The sequence below is a fragment of the Entelurus aequoreus genome, linkage group LG02 (assembly GCF_033978785.1).
Source record: "Entelurus aequoreus isolate RoL-2023_Sb linkage group LG02, RoL_Eaeq_v1.1, whole genome shotgun sequence".
Classification (NCBI taxonomy): Eukaryota; Metazoa; Chordata; class Actinopteri; order Syngnathiformes; family Syngnathidae; genus Entelurus; species Entelurus aequoreus.
This window is the reverse complement of record NC_084732.1, coordinates 17802926-17823497: the sequence shown is the minus strand read 5'-3', so window position 1 is coordinate 17823497 and position 20572 is coordinate 17802926. Positions and strand designations below refer to the sequence as shown.

Below are 20572 nucleotides of genomic sequence, written 5' to 3'. Positions count from 1 at the left end.
CCTATCTGGATTCGATAAGAGAATCGATAAGGAATCGGTTCGATAAGAGGATTCGATAATAGGCTCGAACGCGATAATTTCTTATCAAACATCATCCCTAGTTATGCTAGAGGGGGTCTACTGGATTCAATGTGTATGTTGTAGTACAACACTTTTCAAAATGTTTATATACTGATTTAAAGTCACATTTTTTTGTTGTGCAGAGACATCCGATGTTTCAGTGTGAGGACATTTACCTTGAAGTCTTCCGGAAGCAGCAATTTGCAGGTCCTGAGGAAACTGAGGATGTAGCGGAATATCTCTCCGTCACGATCTATGAAGTAGTGCTGCTTCAAGCTGTCCAACACGATGGGCTCGGTACCGTTGAAGAGGCGACTTATCCTGGAAATTGACACACACAAACACACACACACACACACACACACACACACACACACACACCCACACACACAAATGTTTAATGGAATGAGCCCGCTCTCTTCAAATGCATGAAACAATTACCCTCCATTTATTTTTCAATTTTTAAAAAAAATGCTTTTGCATGGCGGCTTGAAACAAGGAGCTCAAGGCGGCGTTTTCCTCCATTCCAGACTCGTTTGAAGTGTCCCTTACCACGGACAGATTGCAACAACGCACACTTGCCGTGTGTACTTAAAAAAATAACGACTAATGGCATCAATGTAGCATTATTACTTCACCTGTTACGCACCTGGGAAATGGAACAGAAACGGGTAAAAGGAGGAGAGTGACTCACTAATGGGAGGACATAATAATAATACATATGAAACCATTCTGTACAATGCTGTACATTTTCAAACTCGATAACATGGTGTAGTACTGTTGTAAGTAAAGCAAGAACAATGAAACAGTCTTTAAAAAATAGAGGCAACTAGCTTTACACATACAGATAAAGAAAGGAAAAAAGTTAAATAAGTAATACAAATGGAGCCTATGTAAATACATTATTTTCTGTCATACACTGTCAGTAGTCACCTTGTTGTCTACGTTTTCTCGTGGTTAACTTCCTTTTACAAAAAAGTTCTGTGGTCAGATGAAACAAAAATTGAGCTGTTTGGCCACAATACCCAGCAATATGTTTGGAGGAGAAAAGGTGAGGCCTTTAATCCCAGGAACACCATCCCTACCGTTAAGTATCATGAATCAATTTAAGTGGACCCTGACTTAAACAAGTTGAAAAACTTATTCGGGTGTTACCATTTAGTGGTCAATTGTACGGAATATGTACTTCACTGTGCAACCTACTAATAAAAGTCTCAATCAATCAATCAATCAATCAAGCATGGTGGTGGTAGTGTTGTGCTCTGGGCCTGTTTTGCTGCCAATGGAACTGGTGTTTTACAGAGAGTAAATGGGTCAATGAAAATTCTTCAGGACAACCTAAAATCATCAGCCCGGAGGTTGGGTCTTGGGCGCAGTTGGGTGTTCCAACAGGACAATGACCCCAAACACATGTCAAAAGTGGTAAAGGAATGGCTAAATCAGGCTGGAATGAAGGTTTTAGAATGGCCTTCCCAAAGTCCTGACTTAAACGTGTGGACAATGCTGAAGAAACAAGTCCATGTCAGAAAACCAACACATTTAGCTGAACTGCACCAACTTTGTCAAGAGGAGTGGTCAAAAATTCAACTACCAAAAGTGCCTTATTGCAGTGAAACTTGCCAAGGGACTTGCAACCAAATATTAACATTGCTATATGTATACTTTTGTGAGCAGATTTGCTCACATTTTCAGTAGACCCATAATAAATTCATAAAAGAACCAAACTTCTTGAATGTTTTTTTGTGACCAACAAGTATGTGCTCCAATCACTCTATCACAAAAAAATAAGAGTTGTAGAAATGATTGGAAACTCAAGACAGCCATGACATTATGTTATTTACAAGTGTAGGTAGACTTTTGACCACGACTGTATCCAGGTCTCTCCAGTTTAATGCTGTCATTAAATACCAAGTCTCGTCTTAAAACCCACTTTTATTCTTTGGCTTTTAACACTACGTGAGTTGTGTGGTCCTCTGTTGTCTTCTGTGTTGTTGTTTTTTTATACATTTTGATTTCTATTTACTGTTTTAATTGGTTTTACCCTTTAAAATCGTTTTTAATCATATTTATTTTTATATTGTTTTTATATTTATTTATTTTTTGTTTTTATTCAGTCATTGGTGGAGCTAAGGTTAATATTTGAATATTGTTTTTAATATTGTTGTGCAGCACTTTGGAAACATTTTTGTTCTTTAAATGTGCTATATAAATAAAGTGGATTGGATTGGAGGAGAATGTGCGTGCGCTCGGCACACACGTCAAGTTAACTTTCAGTTTTGATCCCCGCCAAGGCGTCTCAACCAAGGTGAACAAAAGCATGAGGGACGGAGGACCATTTTAGTCACCTCTCATCATTGTAGACAGCCTTGGAACAAAAAGAGGACTCTCCTCTCTTAAAAGGGGTGAGGGGTGTACTATCCATCCATCTATTTTCTACCGCTTGTCCCTTTCGGGGTCGCGGGGGGTGCTGGAGCCTATCTCAGCTACAATGATAATGGGTTAACAAATGGAGACAGTTTGACCGTCGAACAGATTATTTATATAGCAGGGGTCGGCAACCTTTACCACTCAAAGAGCCATTTTGGCAAGTTTCACAAATTAAAGAAAGTAATGGGAGCCACAAAAATTTTTTTTAAATGAAAAACACTGCATACAAAGCTTAAATGCTTTGTGCTATGTTAACTAGGGGTCTCCGACACACGCACCGGCACGCACTTTGATGTGGAAATTTGATGTTAGTGCAGCACGCGAGTTTTGAACTAATGGCGCTTGATAGCATCATACTTACCAACCCTCTCACTTTTCCCGGGAGACTCCCGAATATCAGAGCGTGATGACACTGCATTTGGCGCCCCCTACAGCCTGCCCTAACAGTGTACCTGCTCGACCACACATAGAATGCAATTTCAGCTTGCTCACGTAAGTGACAGCAAGGCGTACTAACTCAGCAGCCACACATCTTACACTGACGGTACCAATACCCAGAATCCCATGCAGCCCTAACTCTTCCGCTCAACCAACACACGGGGGGGGGGGGGGGGGGGGGGGTTGATGTTTGGGGGTATTTGGTGGTAGCGGGGGTGTATAATGTAGACCGGAAGAGTTAAGGCTGCATGGGATTCTGGGTAATGGTTGTGTTGTGTTTATGTTGTGTTACGGTGGGATGTTCTCCAGAAATGTGTTTTTCATTCTTTTTTGGTGTGGGTTCACAGTGTGGCGCATATTTGTAACGTAACAATGTTAAAGTTGTTTGATACGGCTACCGTCAGTGTAAGCTGTGTGGCTGATGAGTAAGTATGCTTTTGTGTGTGCAAGTAATAACAACATGCAACATGTGGCTGGACTGGCATGCTGTATGTAAATGCTATAGAGGACAATTACTGTAGTGCAATTAGGGCACGCCCTTTATTTAGTAATTTGAGTGTAAATAGGATTATTTTTTCCCTGGGAGTAATTTATGAGAGACACTGACATCCATCAATCTCCTGGGAAAATTGGGGGGGTCGGCATGTATGTAGCTGAGCCGCATCAGAGTGGTCAAGGAGCTGCATGCGGCTCCGGAGCCGCGGGTTGCCGACCCCTGCACTATAGGGAACATGTATTCAAATGAAAAGGTCAACATTTCTCCTTGTTTTTAAAGACTTCCTAACACAAATGATAATAAACCCTTCAGTTAACAATTTGTTTTGAACTGTCTCTTTTAATCCCGCATCTATCCAAATGTTTTGGCCTTGGCGGAGGTCTGCGCCCTCCTGCTTGCATTCATCATTTTTTTTCTGCAAATGTTGAACGTGGCTTTTTAACAATTAAAAAGCGATGTCGGGCTCGGGGCTGCTGTTTTTCCTAATGTTTCATCTTGTTACTGCCACAATAAATGTGCTTTATTTCAGCACAATGGAGGGAATGTTAGTGAATACTGGCACTGCATTTCACACAGTTTCCATCGGGTTTTTTGTTTTTTTTTTCTCCGCTTTGGGTCCCTTAGCGAGACATGTGTTCTGTTATTGTCCTGGCTTGTTATTGTTTTCTGCTCTTTAATCTGTCGGGTGACAAAGATAATTGTACAATGATTCCATCCCTCCGTGCCATTATGGAACATTCTGACTCATTTAATAGCAATGGCAGCGTTTGAGTCAGTATGGGGTCAGCTGACCTCTACAAATTCTCTTTTCACGTTTCTTCTTTGACCGCTTAAAGAACCAAACCGTTTCTCTTTCTCCTCTTTCCTTTCTTTCCTTTCTTCTGTCTCCATCCTCCCATTTTCTCTCCCTCGCTCGCTTTTTCTCTCTGGAAATCGATGCAAAATGCTTTATAAAAAACCAATACTCATCTCCCTGTTTGGCCCGAGGTGTTCCTTTCTCATATGGTCTTGCAATTCTTCCAGCTAGAATTTCACCATACGCCTAAGGGCTAACTCTGTTTTTCATCTCCACTTTTTTAAAAAGCAATTAAAATGCTGCCTGTTTTTCTTTTTCTTTTTCACCCCCCCCCACCCCGCCACCACCACCACCACCCTCCACCTCCTCCACTCTCTCACTCACTCACTTTCCTTCTCTCTGCTGGCCTTCTCCTCATGTTTCCATATTCTGTTCAATTGGATGAAAAGGTTACGTGCATGTACACTAAGTCAACAAAAGTATTGGGACATTCTACCTACAGCAGGTGTGTCCAAAGTCCGGCCCAGGGACCATTATAGCATGTGCATAAATATATATATATATATATATATCATACTTGCCAACCTTGAGACCTCCAATATCGGGAGGTGGGGGCGTGGTTGGGGCGGGGGGCGTGGTTGGGGCGTGGCTAAGGACGCGGTTAAAAGGAGAGTATATTTACAGCTAGAATTCACCAAATCAAGTATTTCATATATATATATATATATATAATATATATATATATATATATATATATATATATATGTATGAAATACTTGACTTTCAGTGAATTCTAGCTATATATATTATTTTATTTTATTTTTTATTTTATTATACATATAAATAAAAGACATACTTGAATTTCAGTGTTCTGCAGGCTATCCAGTAGGTGGCAGTATTGTCCTGTTTAAGAGTGTCACAACATTGCTGTTTACGGCAGACGAACTGCTTTACGGTAGACTAAATGGTGACTGCTGTTGTTGTGTGTTGTTTCCGCGTTGAGAGGACGTTAATGATACTGCCTAACAATAAACCCACATAAGAAAGCAAGAACTCTCTCTCCTTGTTGTGCACTCTACTCTCTAAAAGCCGTAGATGTTATGACGTCATTGGGCAGGCAAGCTGCTGGGAAAGCGGACGTGAGAACGGCTGTCCCCACTCAGGTCCGCATTGAGCTGGAGGGGGCGTGGCCTCCAGCTCCGGCTGAATACTCTGCCGGGAGGTTGTCGGGAGAGGCGCTGAATACCGGGATTCTCCCGCTAAAAACGGGAGGGTTGGCAAGTATGATATATATATATATAATAATAATAATACCTGGGATTTATATAGCGCTTTTCTAAGTACCCAAAGTCGCTTTACATGTTAAAAACCCATCATTCATTCACACCTGGTGGTGGTAAGCTACTTTCGTAGCCACAGCTGCCCTGGGGTAGTCTGACGGAAGCGTGGCTGCCAATTTGCGCCTACGGCCCCTCCGACCACCACCTATCATTCATTCAACATTCAATCACCGGTGTGAGCGGCACCGGGGGCAAGGGTGAAGTGTCCTGCCCAAGGACACAACGGCATGGTAAGAGGCGGGGAGCGAACCTGCAACCCTCAGGTTTCTGACACGGGCGCTCTACCCACTACGCCATGCCGCCCCGGCATGGTATAGCATATATATGATTAGTTTTATATTTACCGTATTTTTTTCGGAGTATAAGTCGCTCCGCAGTATAAGTCGCACCGGCCGAAAATGCATAATAAAGAAGGAAAAAAACATATATAAGTCGCATTTTTGGGGGAAATGTATTTGATAAAACCCAACACCAAGAATAGACATTTGAAAAGCAATTTAAAATAAATACAGAATAGTGAACAACAGGCTGAATAAGTGTACGTTATATGAGGCATAAATAACCAACTGAGAACGTGCCTGGTATGTTAACGTAACATATTATGGTGAGAGTCATTCAAATAACTATAACATAGAATCAATCAATCAATCAATCAATGTTTATTTATATAGCCCTAAATCACAAGTATCTCAAAGGGCATGCTATACGTTTACCAAACAATCTGTCACTCCTAATCGCTAAATCCCATGAAATCTTATACGTATTCTTGGGGATCTACATCAATTTAGTAACGTGCCATCAAAGAGTAAAAATGCTTTTCTTTCAATATGCATAATAACAAAAAGGGTAATATTTAAAAAATGGATAGCTGTTGATAGTCCAACTCATACTGACTGGTACACACAAGGTATGGAGATGATATCAGTAGAACAAACTGCATTTAGTTAAACATAAAAAAAGATGGGAAGTCCTCAAAGGCTTATTTTGAAAATGTAATTTTGTTTATATATGATATGCAATCTGTTGTTGTATTCCCAATTTTAAGTGTACATAAATGAAGATATGTGATGCTGAGTTCGACTTGGATGTGATCTGGACTGTACATGGGTGCTTAATTTGAAAATGTATTTTTGTCTGTGGATTGTATGCAACCTGTTGTGTTCCCTGGTTTTTGGTGTACATGGGTGAAGGTGTGTGTTGCTGAGCCCGATCTGGACGTAATCTGAACTGGACCTGGTTTTAAGAACCCTTTTGAACAATCTGATTTCATTGACAACCCGGTCTGGTGAAGTTAAGGTCCTTTGTTTGTTTTGTTTGAAAGTAAACCAATTTAAAAACAATTACATAAAAAATAGTAATTAATGAAAATGTTAGTGGACCAGCAGCACACACAATCATGTGTGCTCTAAAGACTGTATCCCTTGCAGACTGTATTATTCTATATTGTAGGAACCAGAAGTTTTTTTTTAATAACAGAAAGAGACAACCCCTTTTGTGTAAATGAGTGTGGATGGGGGAGGGAGGGTTTTTTTTGGGTTGATGCACTAATGGTAAGTGTATCTTGTGTCTTTTTTTTATGTTGTTTAAATACATTTAAAAAAAAATTAAAAACAATTAAAAAAACAAAAAAACAAACTGCATTTAGTTTAGATAATAATGAGTCATATATTGGAATATGGGATCCATTATTTAAATTTGTTTAAACTATTAAATGAACCAAAATATGACTTATTATATCTTTGTGGAAAATATTGGACACAGTGTGTTGTCAAGCTTGTGAGATGTGATGCAAGTGCAAGCCACTATGACACTATTGTTCATTTCTAATTTTTTTATTATTTTTTATTAATGTTTTTAATGATAGTAACAATGAGGTTTTTTTTAATCACTGCTATTTTGAAATTATTACTAATATTGATGCTGTTGTCGATAATGTTCATTATTGTGTTACTACATTTGGATTGTTCCGTGTCATGTTTGTGTGTCCTCAATTGCTCTCAATTACTTTGTTTGTTGTTCTTCTTAATGTTGCTGGGACCGGTTTGGTTTTGGAATTGGATTGCATTATTGTGGTATTGTTGTGTATTGTTTTGTTGATTGATTAATAAGTTCATTAAAAAAAAAAAAAATCCTATACGTCTAGTCTCTTACGTGAATGAGCTAAATGATATTATTTGATATTTTACACTAATGTGTTAATAATTTCACACATAAGTCGCTCCTGAGTGTGAGTCGCACCCCCGGCCAAACTATGAAAAAAACTGCGACTTATAGTCCGAAAAATACGGTAATAACAATATTTATATTCGCGATGTACAAATAAAAATATACATATAACGTATAATTTATTTACATATATTTATACAATAAAACTAAACCAATATCATAAATATAAAGATTATATATTGATAAATAATACACATAATACATTTTAATTAATAAATAATATCACTCGGCTCTCTAAACAAGCTGTAAAGCATCTGCAGTACATCCGGAATGCTGCTGCTCGAGTCCTGACTAGAACTAGGAAGTACGACCATATTAGTACAGTGCTTAAGTCATTGCACTGGCTTCCTGTTGCTCAGAGAATAGACTAAAACAGCTCTGCTTGGGTACAAGTATTTTCATGGTCTTGTGCTAAAGTACATCTCTGACATGTTAAAACTATATGAACATTGGCAATTTAATTGTGCATTAGGCAACTGAAAGTATTTTATCTACACTTTTTGATTTAAATTTGAATTATAATTGTTTAATAATGATTTTATGTTATTGTTTTAATTTAAATTATGATAGTTATTTTATTTTAATGTTTTGCCTTCTTGTAGTTTTCTGTAAAGCCTTGTGTACGAATTGTGCGCTATAAATGAACCTGCTAAAATAAAAAAATAACAATAGATAACATTTAAAAGTTGCAATGTTACAAGTAAAAGCTAAAATGTTGAATATTACAAGATATTACACTCAAACTATTTGATTTGCCGAATATAAGAACAACTCCGCTGTAGATTGTGTTTCCTTTAAAGGGGACCTATTATGCAAAAAGCTAATTTTCTTATCTATTGGTACGTGTTTTTGTGTATTTGGCACGGTAGAGATATTATAAAACAATCTTGCCTTCTTTCATATTTCCTCCAAACAAACCACTTGGAATTCCCCCAATTTGTGACCTTTTTCCCCAAGTGTGCGCACTAAAAAATGTTGGGTTAAAAAATAACCCAATTTTAACCCAACTGCTGGTTCAGAAAAGGACGAACCCCTAATCTGAGTTATTTTAACTCAACATTTTGGGTAAATTTTTTCAACCCAATTTTTGCGTTGAATTATTTAACCCAAATGTTGAGTTATGCTAACTCATGTTGGTTGATTCATAACCCAACTGTTAGGTTGAATGTATTTAACACAAAAGCTGGGTTTTTTCAATACAATTTTGGGTTATTCCAAACCCAACTATTGGGTTGCGCAATTTAGCGCTTCTTGACCCAATAGTTTGTTCAAAACTATAAATTTTACTGCTGGTTTGTCCTACTCCTTCCAAACTACTGATCAAAATAATTTTCATTTTATTAAAATATACTCAAAAGCAAGATATGAGTGACATTTTTTTTTTTTACAAGATATGCCGTGTATGATCATAGTAGTCCTATACAGCGTGCTCAAATATTTTCATGTACATAAGATGTGTGATTGTAAATTATGTTAATCAGATTAATCCTTAATAAAATTCCCTTCAAGAAAAAAGTACCTTTTTAATAAAAAAAAAAAGCCTTTTACCCAAAAATGTGTTACTCATTGAAAAACAACCCAAAAATGGTTCATAGTTTTGAAAACCCAGAAATTTAGTTGAAATAACACCCTTATAACCAAACAGTTGATTGCTCTCCATAAAAATAACTCCAAAATTTAACCCAACACTCGCAACTCATAAAATGGGTTAGCAAAATAATCCAGCATTTTTTAGTGTGTGACGTCAGGGGATATCGCCATATATGGTAGAGACTGCCAGACCGCCGTTGTAGTCCGACGCTGCAGTCAATAAGCTCCTATACTCTTGTTGTGGGGCAGACTGGCTCGTACATGCACATTCATTGTCCGCTGTTGCCATTTCTAATACAAAGTAACTTACAGTTTGAACTTGTATGTGTCAGTAGACTCGATAGGGAAGCGCTAAAAACCACAACATAAATGACAGGAGAAGACAAAGTATAAGTGAAGCTATGTACCGTATTTTTCGGACTATAAGGCGCACTTAAAATCCTTTCATTTTCTCAAAACTCGACAGTGCGCCTTATGACCTGGTGCGCCTAATGTACGGAATCATTTTGGTGGTGCTTACCGACCTTGAAGCTATTTTATTTGGTACATGGTAAAATGGTAAGTGTGACCAGTAGATGGCAGTCACACATAACAGATATGTGTAGACTGCAATTTGACTCAAGTAAACAACACCAAAATTCTATATGTTCCATTGAAAATATAGAACACTACACACGGCACTCAAAAATCTATCAAAATGTTTTAGTACGACTTTGGTAAGCTATGAAGCCGCACTGCTTGATGGATTGTACTGTGCTTCAACATACAAGTATTATTATGGTGTGTGTATAAGGTAAGACATATTATCTGGCGTTTTGTTTCGCAATATTATGCAAAACCAACTTTTATCACCTTCTGGTACCTGCTGATCTGTATTTGGGATCTGCATAAATCCTGAAAATTTGCGCGCTTCCGCCTTTGTAGTCCGTGCTGACACTGTAGTCGATAAGCTTCTTCTTTTTCGTCTATCTTCTTGTTATGGGACATTCATCCTCCACTGTTGCCATTTCTTATATAAAGTAGTGTAAAGTTCTTACTTATATCTGTCAGTAAACTCACCATAAAAGCGCTAAAACATACCGGTGTATGAAGTTTACATTATTCACCCAAGGAACTTAAGTTATTAGAGAGTTCCGGTCAGACAGTTTTTGCACTAGTGAGCCACGGATGAGAAGATGCTGCTCCGTTATTGATTGAAGTAAAGTCTGAATGTCATTAAAACAGTTAGCTCCACCTTTTGACACTTCTTCCACTCCCGTCCTTGCACGCTACACCGCTACAACAAAGATGACGGGGAGAAGACGCTGCCGAAGGTGAGCCACGTAAATAAGACCGCCCACAAAACGGCGCATCCTGAAGCGACTGTCAGAAAGCGGCTTGAAGACGATCTGTAAAACATAATCTATGCAACATTTTGACCAAAGAACCACCATTACATGTTATGTAGACCACAAGAAAGTGTTTTACATTTAGAAAAAAATAATTATAATATGACTCCTGTAATGCGCCCTATAATCCGGTGCGCCTTTTGTATGAAAATAGACCTGACTAAACCCGCTCATCGGCAGTGCGCCTTATAATCCGGTGCATCCTGCAGAGACGGTCAGAAAGCGTCTTAAAAATGGCCTTTAAAACATAATCAGTGCAACATTTTTTTTACCAAATATCCACCATTACATGTTATGTAGACCAGTGATCCCCAACCTTTTTTGCACAACGGACCGGTTTTATGTAGGCATTATTTTCACTTGTGCCAGATAAATACAGCAAAAATAAGTGCATAAAAAATACAACTCACTATAACACTAAATTAGTGGGAGCTCTGGACTTGTTTCTTTGCAATGAGATGCAGATGGAAATCAGCCTTTGGCTACAATCTGTCACATTTATATTTTAAATGCTCATTAATGTGCATTTTATCATGTCACAAAGTTATAACAAATATAACAAGTGGCAACTCCGTATAAGGAAATGTATTATACATCTATAAACAATCTTATTGGTGTGTCAAATGGGACAGGCCAAAGTTAAATCGGAGAAAAAGCAGTCGTTTATAAATTATTTTATGTTTCTCTGCGGCCCGGTAGCAAATGCGTCACAGACTGGTACCGGTCCCCGGACCGGTGGTTGGGGACCACTGATGTTTTAAAAGTAGGAAAAAAATCATAATATGACCCCTTTAAATTTATTTATTTTCTTTGCATATTTTCCAAAGTGGTCGCCCCATTCTTAAATGTTTCTGCATTGGTCTCTATCATAAAAAACAAAGTCATACTACAGCTAAGTTACAAAAATGACAATGACCATTTAAAGCATACCTGGGCAAATTAAGGCCCGGGGGCCACATGCTTTCAATATGGCCTGCCGGACATTCCCAAATAATTTTTTTAGATCTTTAAGATGGAAACTGTAGCTGCCATTATGATGTGCAGTGATGTTTTCTAATGACCGTAAGTCTTCAACTATACAAAGTATTTCAATGGTTGGAATCTGCACTTATGGATGATATACCAGTTACTATGGTAATCTAATTAGTTACTATGGTCATCTAATTAGTTACTATGGTCATCTAATTAGTTACTGAAGCTTAGAAGTGACAAAGCTTTCGCCGCTGCTGCTCCCAAGCTCTGGAAATACCTACCTCTGAGTGTTAGACAAGCCTCCTCTCTTCCTGTTTTTAAATCTCTCTTAAAAACATACTTTTATTCCATGACTTTTAACACTGAGTGATATCCATCCTGCAATGGCGCCCCATAATACACCTGCTGCGAACCTGTTTTTATGTTTTATTTATTTTATTTATTAATTTTTTCATCGTGTTCTGTTTGTGTTGTGTTGTGTTTGCTCGGTACTCGTATTATCTTTTAACCTGCCCATTGTACAGCACTTTGGCTACCCCTGTGGTAAATTTTAAATGTGCTTTATAAATAGAGTTGAATTGATATGATTTGATTTGACTATGGTCATCTACGTCACAGCAGCTCAGACGAGGCACCAAGCAGTGTGGGTGGGGAGCGTTTCCACAGAGGCGGAAGGAGATTTTCACAACAAAGTTCTAAAGCTTAGTGATATATAGAATAGAATAGAATAGAATAGAAAGTACTTTATTGATCCCTGGGGGGAATTCAGCAAATATCAGATGTATCAGATTGTAGGTGTGTTTATTTTGTACCCTTCGCGTTCATATTTCACAGTCTGTTGCATTTTTGTTGCGGTTCACTTGATTGTAAAATATGTCGATCGAAAGGGGGTGTGACATTCATATTTTCTCAATATTCAGTGTTCTACCATTCATAGAAAAATGTAAAATTCCATTACGTTTTTTTTAAGGCGGTCTGTCATAACGTTTTTAGCATTCAATCAGACATTATTGTGAGGTTTTGTATTAGTGTTCCTAAAAATAGATATACCGGCCCCCAGACACATTTTTTTTCTCTAAATGTGGCCCGCGAGTCAAAATAATTGCCCAGGCCTGATTTAAAGCAACGAAAATAACGTCGGGCGGGCGAAAAAAGCGCTCCTATCCAAATAGTCCCCCTTGTCTGTGGACCATTTGCCCCTAATTTCCCCAGCTTCTGTTCAAGTGAAAGCTCCACAGACGTGCATCAATGTTTCATGGCCACTGTCCCTTATTATGGCTCCGGCTGAGGAAGACAGATAGCCACACATTAGTTACTAGACTAACTTTCTCTTGGCACGCTGCATTATTTAGCGAGCGATCTATTAAAAGTCATCATCGGCTTTAAGCTCTCAAACCGTGCTCTTCTTATCCCCCGCTACCCACTAGTCTGGGCTCCGGACCGCAACCGGACGTGCGTGGCCTTCCGCTGGTTCTCCCGCCACAGTGTAATTGTTTTGCTTTCTGCTGTCAGCCATTATCCTAATTCACACAAAGGGAGTGGAGGAAAGTGGGGGTGGGGGGGGTGGGGGGGTGGGGGTTGTGCTCCCCCCCCCCTCCAACCTCTCCTACCGCCTTCCACTGGCTCCAGCGGAAAGTAGGGCCCTGAGGCCAAGTGTGCTCTGAGGAGGCTGGGAAAAGCGAGAGACAACAGTGAGCGTATGTGTGTGTGCGTGATCCCGGGTGAGAAAGAAACAGAAAGAGACGGGCCGAGCGAGCGGCGGAGCATGTGTGAAGAAGAGGAGAGAGAGAGAGAGAGAGAGAGAGAGAGGGGAAGAAGAACTCCACACTTGCATCTTCACCCTGACGAGTGTACCGTCACCGCGCTTTGACATGACTTTGTGTGTGTTCTACTTGCACCCATCAAAAGCATCCGTGGACCATCTCACACTGCTGACAAGAAACAACTGCCATACGCCAACACCATAAAGAAAAATAATAAAAAAAACCTCTTGAAGTATGTTGTTTATGCAACAAAAAGAGGGGAGAGTTGCATATAAAACTGACAAAAGTTGTAAAAACGGCCTGTAAAAAAGAAAAGAGGGGAAACAATGTAATATGCACACCAGGCCAGTGGGTGGCGATATAAGAAACACTACAAGCATTACCAAAAAAAGGTGCGCTTTTTGTATGAAAACAGACCTGACTAGACCCGCTCATCGGCATTGCGCCTTATAATCCGTTGCGCCTTATGGTCCGGAAAATACGGTAAATAAGACCGTTCACAAAACGGCGTATCTTGCAGAGACGGTCAGAAAGCGGCTTAAAAATGGCCTTTAAAACATAATCAGTGCAACATTTTTTACCAAAGATCCACCATTACATGTTACATAGACCATGTTTTAAAAGTAGGGAAAAAAATTAGAGATGTCCGATAATGGCTTTTTGCCGATATCCGATATTCTGTGGACCATCTCACACTGCTGACAAGAAACAACTGCCATACGCCAACACCATAAAAAAATTTTTTTTAAAAACTCTTAAAGTATGTTGTTTACGCAACAAAAAAAGGGGAGAGTTGCACATAAAACTGACAAAAGTTGTAAAAACGGCCTGTAAAAAAGAAAAGAGGGGAAACAATGTAATATGCACACCAGGCCAGTGGGTGGCGATATAAGAAACACTACAAGCATTACCAAAAAAAGGTGCGCCTTTTGTATGAAAATAGACCTGACTAGACCCGCTCATCGGCATTGCGCCTTATAATCCGTTGCGCCTTATGGTCCGGAAAATACGGTAAATAAGACCGCTCACAAAACGGCGTATCTTGCAGAGACGGTCAGAAAGTGGCTTAAAAATGGCCTTTAAAACATAATCAGTGCAACATTTTTTACCAAAGATCCACCATTACATGTTATGTAGACCATGTTTTAAAAGTAGGGAAAAAAATTAGAGATGTCCGATAATGGCTTTTTGCCGATATCCGATATTCCGTGGACCATCTCACACTGCTGACAAGAAACAACTGCCATACGCCAACACCATAAAAAACAAACAAACAAAAAACCTCTTAAAGTATGTTGTTTACGCAACAAAAAGAGGGGAGAGTTGCATATAAAACTGACAAAAGTTGTAAAAACGGCCTGTAAAAAAGAAAAGAGGGGAAACAATGTAATATGCACACCAGGCCAGTGGGTGGCGATATAAGAAACACTACAAGCATTACCAAAAAAAGGTGCGCTTTTTGTATGAAAACAGACCTGACTAGACCCGCTCATCGGCATTGCGCCTTATAATCCGTTGCGCCTCTTGGTCCGGAACATACGGTAAATAAGACCGTTCACAAAACGGCGTATCTTGCAGAGACGGTCAGAAAGCGGCTTAAAAATGGCCTTTAAAACATAATCAGTGCAACATTTTTTACCAAAGATCCACCATTACATGTTACATAGACCATGTTTTAAAAGTAGAGAAAAAAATTAGAGATGTCCGATAATGGCTTTTTGCCGATATCTGATATTTTGTGGACCATCTCACACTGCTGACAAGAAACAACTGCCATACGCCAACACCATAAAAAAAAAAAAAAAAAAAAAAACTCTTAAAGTATGTTGTTTATGCAACAAAAAGAGGGGAGAGTTGCATATAAAACTGACAAAAGTTGTAAAAACGGCCTGTAAAAAAGAAAAGAGGGGAAACAATGTAATATGCGCACCAGGCCAGTGGGTGGCGATATAAGAAACACTACAAGCATTACCAAAAAAAGGTGCGCTTTTTGTATGAAAACAGACCTGACTAGACCCGCTCATCGGCAGTGCGCCTTATAATCCGTTGCGCCTTATGGTCCGGAAAATACGGTAAATAAGACCGTTCACAAAACGGCGTATCTTGCAGAGACGGTCAGAAAGCGGCTTAAAAATGGTCTTTAAAACATAATCAGTGCAACATTTTTTACCAAAGATCCACCATTACATGTTATGTAGACCATGTTTTAAAAGTAGAGAAAAAAATTAGAGATGTCCGATAATGGCTTTTTGCCGATATCCGATATTCTGTGGACCATCTCACACTGTTGACAAGAAACAACTGCCATACGCCAACACCATAAAAAACAAACAAAAAAAACAACTCTTAAAGTATGTTGTTTACGCAACAAAAAGAGGGGAGAGTTGCACATAAAACTGACAAAAGTTGTAAAAACGGCCTGTAAAAAAGAAAAGAGGGGAAACAATGTAATATGCGCACCAGGCCAGTGGGTGGCGATATAAGAAACACTACAAGCATTACCAAAAAAAGGTGTGCCTTTTGTATGAAAATAGACCTGACTAGACCCGCTCATCGGCATTGCGCCTTATAATCCTTTTGCACCCTATGGTCCGGAAAATACGGTGATTAAGACCGCTCACAAAACGGCGTATCTTGCAGAGATGGTCAGAAAGCGGCTTAAAAATGGCCTTTAAAACATAATCAGTGCAACATTTTTTACCAAAGATCCACCATTACATGTTACATAGACCGTGTTTTAAAAGTAGGGAAAAAAATTAGAGATGTCCGATAATGGCTTTTTTGCCGATATTCCGATATTCCGTGGACCATCTCACACTGCTGACAAGAAACAACTGCCATACGCCAACACCATAAAAAAAAAAAACAACTCTTAAAGTATGTTGTTTACGCAACAAAAAGAAGTGAAGTGAATTATATTTATATAGCGCTTTTCTCTAGTGACTCAAAGCGCTTTACATAGTGAAACCCAATATCTAAGTTACATTTAAACCAGTGTGGGTGGCACTGGGAGCAGGTGGGTAAAGTGTCTTGCCCAAGGACACAACGGTGACTAGGGTGGCAGAAGCTGGGATCAAACCTGGAACCCTCAAGTTGCTGGCACGGCCACTCTACATACCGAGCAAAACCGGTTGGTATAGAGGGGAGAGTTGCACATAAAACTAACAAAAGTCATAAAAACGGCCCGTAAAAAAGAAAAGAGGGGAAACAATGTAATATGCACACCAGGCCAGTGGGTGGCGATATAAGAAACACTACACGCATGACCAAAAAAAAACTGCCCATTCTACACTGCAAAAAGTCAGAGTTCAAAAACAAGAAAAAAAAATACAAAAATTAGTTTTTTTTTATTTGAACCAAGCAAAATTATCTGCCAATATAACAAGAAAATTTGTCTTGTCAAGACTTTCCAAAACAAGTAACATTAGCCAACCTCAATGAACCCAAAAATACCTTAAAATAAGTACCGTATTTTTCGGACTATAAGTCGCAGTTTTTTTCATAGTTTGGCCGGGGGTGCGACTTATACTCAGGAGCGACTTATGTGTGAAATTATTAACACATTAGCGTAAAATATCAAATAATATTATTTAGCTCATTCACGTAAGAGACTAGACGTATAAGATTTCATGGGATTTAGCGATTAGGAGTGACAGATTGTTTGGTAAACGTATAGCATGTTCTATATGTTATAGTTATTTGAATGACTCTTACCATAATATGTTACGTACCAGGCACGTTCTCAGTTGGTTATTTATGCGTCATATAACGTACACTTATTCAGCCTGTTGTTCACTATTCTTTATTTATTTGAAATTGCCTTTCAAATGTCTATTCTTGGTGTTGGGTTTTATCAAATAAATGTCCCCAAAAAATGTGACTTATATATGTTTTTTTCCTTCTTTATTATGCATTTTCGGCCAGTGCGACTTATACTCCGGAGCGACTTATACTCCGAAAAATACGGTATATTCTCACTAATAACAACTGTACTACTATATGAGTACCTATTTTCTATTGTTTCATTGAAAATAAAACAGCAAAGTCCATTTGGCTGTCATCTGTTTTAATATGAGACACAATTGTGTCAAAGTCAGGATTTTTTTTTTCTTCACATGCTTGAAATAAGAAATTATTACTTTAAAAAAGTAGTTTTATACTTGTGAGTGTTGATGACACAGCTTTGCAACCGTTGATATTCTACTTTCAAGCATGTTTTACACAATATAGGTCATAAAATCTCAGCAACAAGCTGTAATATCTTACTGAGATCATTTAGGACCAAAACTCTTAAAACAAGTAAAACACTCTAACATAAAATCTGCTTGGTGAGAAGAATTATCTTATCAGACAGAAAACAAGCAAATATCACCCTTATTTGAGATATGTAATCTTACTTAGATTTCAGTTTTTGCAGTACTAACCCTAAACATGTTCAAAATATCGATCCTTAAAACAAAAGCAACACAACTATGATGGATACAAATGAAATGAGTACACAAATATTGCAACAGCGGCCGTTGTTGTTTTGGTTGCCTACACCCAACTTTTTACATGCAAACAATGACAAATACATTGCTGATCAATTTCCATAACCATGTAAGTATGTATCCTCCAATTTGTGTTTTTTTGGATGTGCTGCTACTTTCACTTTGCTTCCGTGAAACATTAATACACCCATATACGACTAATGTCCGCCCTGAGATCGGTAGGTCGTGAGTTCAAACCCCGGCCGAGTCATACTATCCATCCATCCATTTTCTACCGCTTATTCCCTTCGGGGTCGCGGGGGGCGCTGGAGCCTATCTCAGCTACAATCGGGCGGAAGGCGGGGTACACCCTGGACAAGTCGCCACCTCATCGCAGTCATACCAAAGACTGTAAAAATGGGACCCATTACCTCCCTGCTTGGCACTCAGCATCAAGGGTTGGAATTGGGGGTTAAATCACCAAAAATGATTCCCGGGCGCGGCCACCGCTGCTGCCCACTGCTCCCCTCACCTCCCAGGGGGTGATCAAAAGGTGATGGGTCAAATGCAGAGAATAATTTCGCCACACCTAATGTGTGTGTGACAATCATTGGTACTTTAACTTTAACTTATTAAAGGTGTGCTACCTCTGCCAGGAGGATATGTGTGTACTAGGGTTTCTATCCAGCCATCTATTTTCTACCGCTTGTCCCTTGGAGCCTATCTCAGCTGCATTTGGGAGGAAGGCGGGGTACACCCTGGACAAGTCGCCACCTTATCGCAGGGCCAACACAGATAGACAGACAACATTCACACTCACATTCACACACTAGGGTTTGTCCATCCATCCATTTTCAACTGCTTATTCCCTTCGGGGTCGCGGGGGGCGCTGGAGCCTATCTCAGCTACAATCGGGCGGAAGGCGGGGTACACCCTGGACAAGTCGCCACCTCATCGCAGGGCCAACACAGACAACATTCACACTCACATTCACACACTAGGGCCAATTTAGTGATGCCAATCAACCTATCCCCACACTAGGGTTTGTCTGTTTGTTAATTAGTTAGTCAGAAACATAAGTCAAAAACGTTTCATTTCAGTTTGCCCTGTAGTTTGAGGTTAATTTGCACGTTAAAGAGAACAATGTAATAATTTCTAAGGGCATTCCAATCGATCACAGCTGGACTGTTTGGTTTGTCTTAGAAGACATCCGGTCCAGTAAAGTCCAGTCGCGATCGATTGAATGCCCTGAGAACAGACCTGGATGAATGAGAACATCCGTAGACGAATGATATATAAAAATATTTCGTTGTGTAAGAGTTTTGACAGTCATATGAATGATCGAAATAAAGTTTCTACCAATTTGTTTTATGTTGTAATGATTTTTCAACACTGGGAGGCGCCACGTAATTCAACCGCAACTGGTCTTCTGCCGAAACAGACTGTAAACGCGGGAATCCATGAATTTGATTGATTGATTGATTGAAACTTTTATTAGTAGATTGCACAGTACAGTACATATTCTGTACAATTGACCACTAAATATGGTAACACCCGAATAAGTTTTTCAACTTGTTTAAGTCGGGGTCCACGTAAATCAATTCATGGTACAAATATATATACTATCAGCATAATACAGTCATCACACTAGTTAATCATCAGAGTATATACATTGAATTATTTACATTATTTAAAATCCGGGGGGTGGGATGTGGAGGGGGTGGGGGGGTTCGGACGGGGGGGGTTAGGTTTGGTTGATATCAGCACTTCAGTCATCAACAATTGCATCATCAGATAAATGGGCATTGAAACAATGTAGGTCTGACTTGGTAGGATATGTACAGCGAGCAGTGAACATAATGAGTTCAGAAAGCATAAGAACAAGTACCGTATTTTTCGGAGTATAAGTCGCACCGGAGTATAAGTCGCACCTGCCGAAAACGCATAATAAAGAAGGAAAATAACATATATAAGTCGCACTGGAGCCCGGCCGAACTATGAAAAAAACTGTGACGTATATAGTCCGAAAAATACGGTATATACATTTGATTATTTACATTTGATTATTTACAATCCGAGGAGGTGGGATGTGGAGGTGTTCTTTTAGTGCGGTTTTGAAGGAGGATAGAGATGCACTTTATTTTACACCTGTTGGGAGTGACAGGATATTCTGAAGTGGTTCTGGTTAAAGACAACGCAAAATGTTGACCTAAAACATAAGTTTCCTTTTGCAATACTCTTACGCATAACTCAGACTGGTGAAAAGTGAATGGAGCGGAATTATTACAATTTGAATCCCAATTTTGGCTGTCACGATTAAATGAGGGTGATCGCCTGCAATATTAACATCTAAAAAGCAGGCTCCGACGCATATCAAATCAAATAGCCCAAATAGAGTCCTGCCCACGCCAGGGGTTGCTGTGTGCGAGCACAGAGCTCCATGACCACACCCGACCACCTGGCAAGCCGGGCAGTAACGTACTTTCGCAGTGCTGCTGTGCACACCAGGCTGCTCCGCTTGCGTCCTTGGAGTCGCACTAGCAGGACCAACGGCTAGCCACCGTGCTAAATAGAGTAAGCAGGTACTTTTCTGTCAAGTGCCAACGT

The 20572-nt window shown here is 39.4% G+C and overlaps 1 protein-coding gene across 4 annotated transcripts in view; it reads right to left on the bottom strand.

Moving 5' to 3' along the window:
• The window catches only part of LOC133631252 (BTB/POZ domain-containing protein kctd15), a 91304-nt gene that overhangs the window by 52238 nt on the left and 18494 nt on the right, over positions 1–20572 (bottom strand). For all 4 annotated transcript variants that reach the window (XM_062023424.1, XM_062023444.1, XM_062023439.1 and 1 more), the window contains one exon: positions 237–381. In XM_062023424.1, coding sequence (XP_061879408.1) covers positions 237–381 — 145 coding nt within the window. The remainder of the gene's footprint in view (positions 1–236; positions 382–20572) is intronic.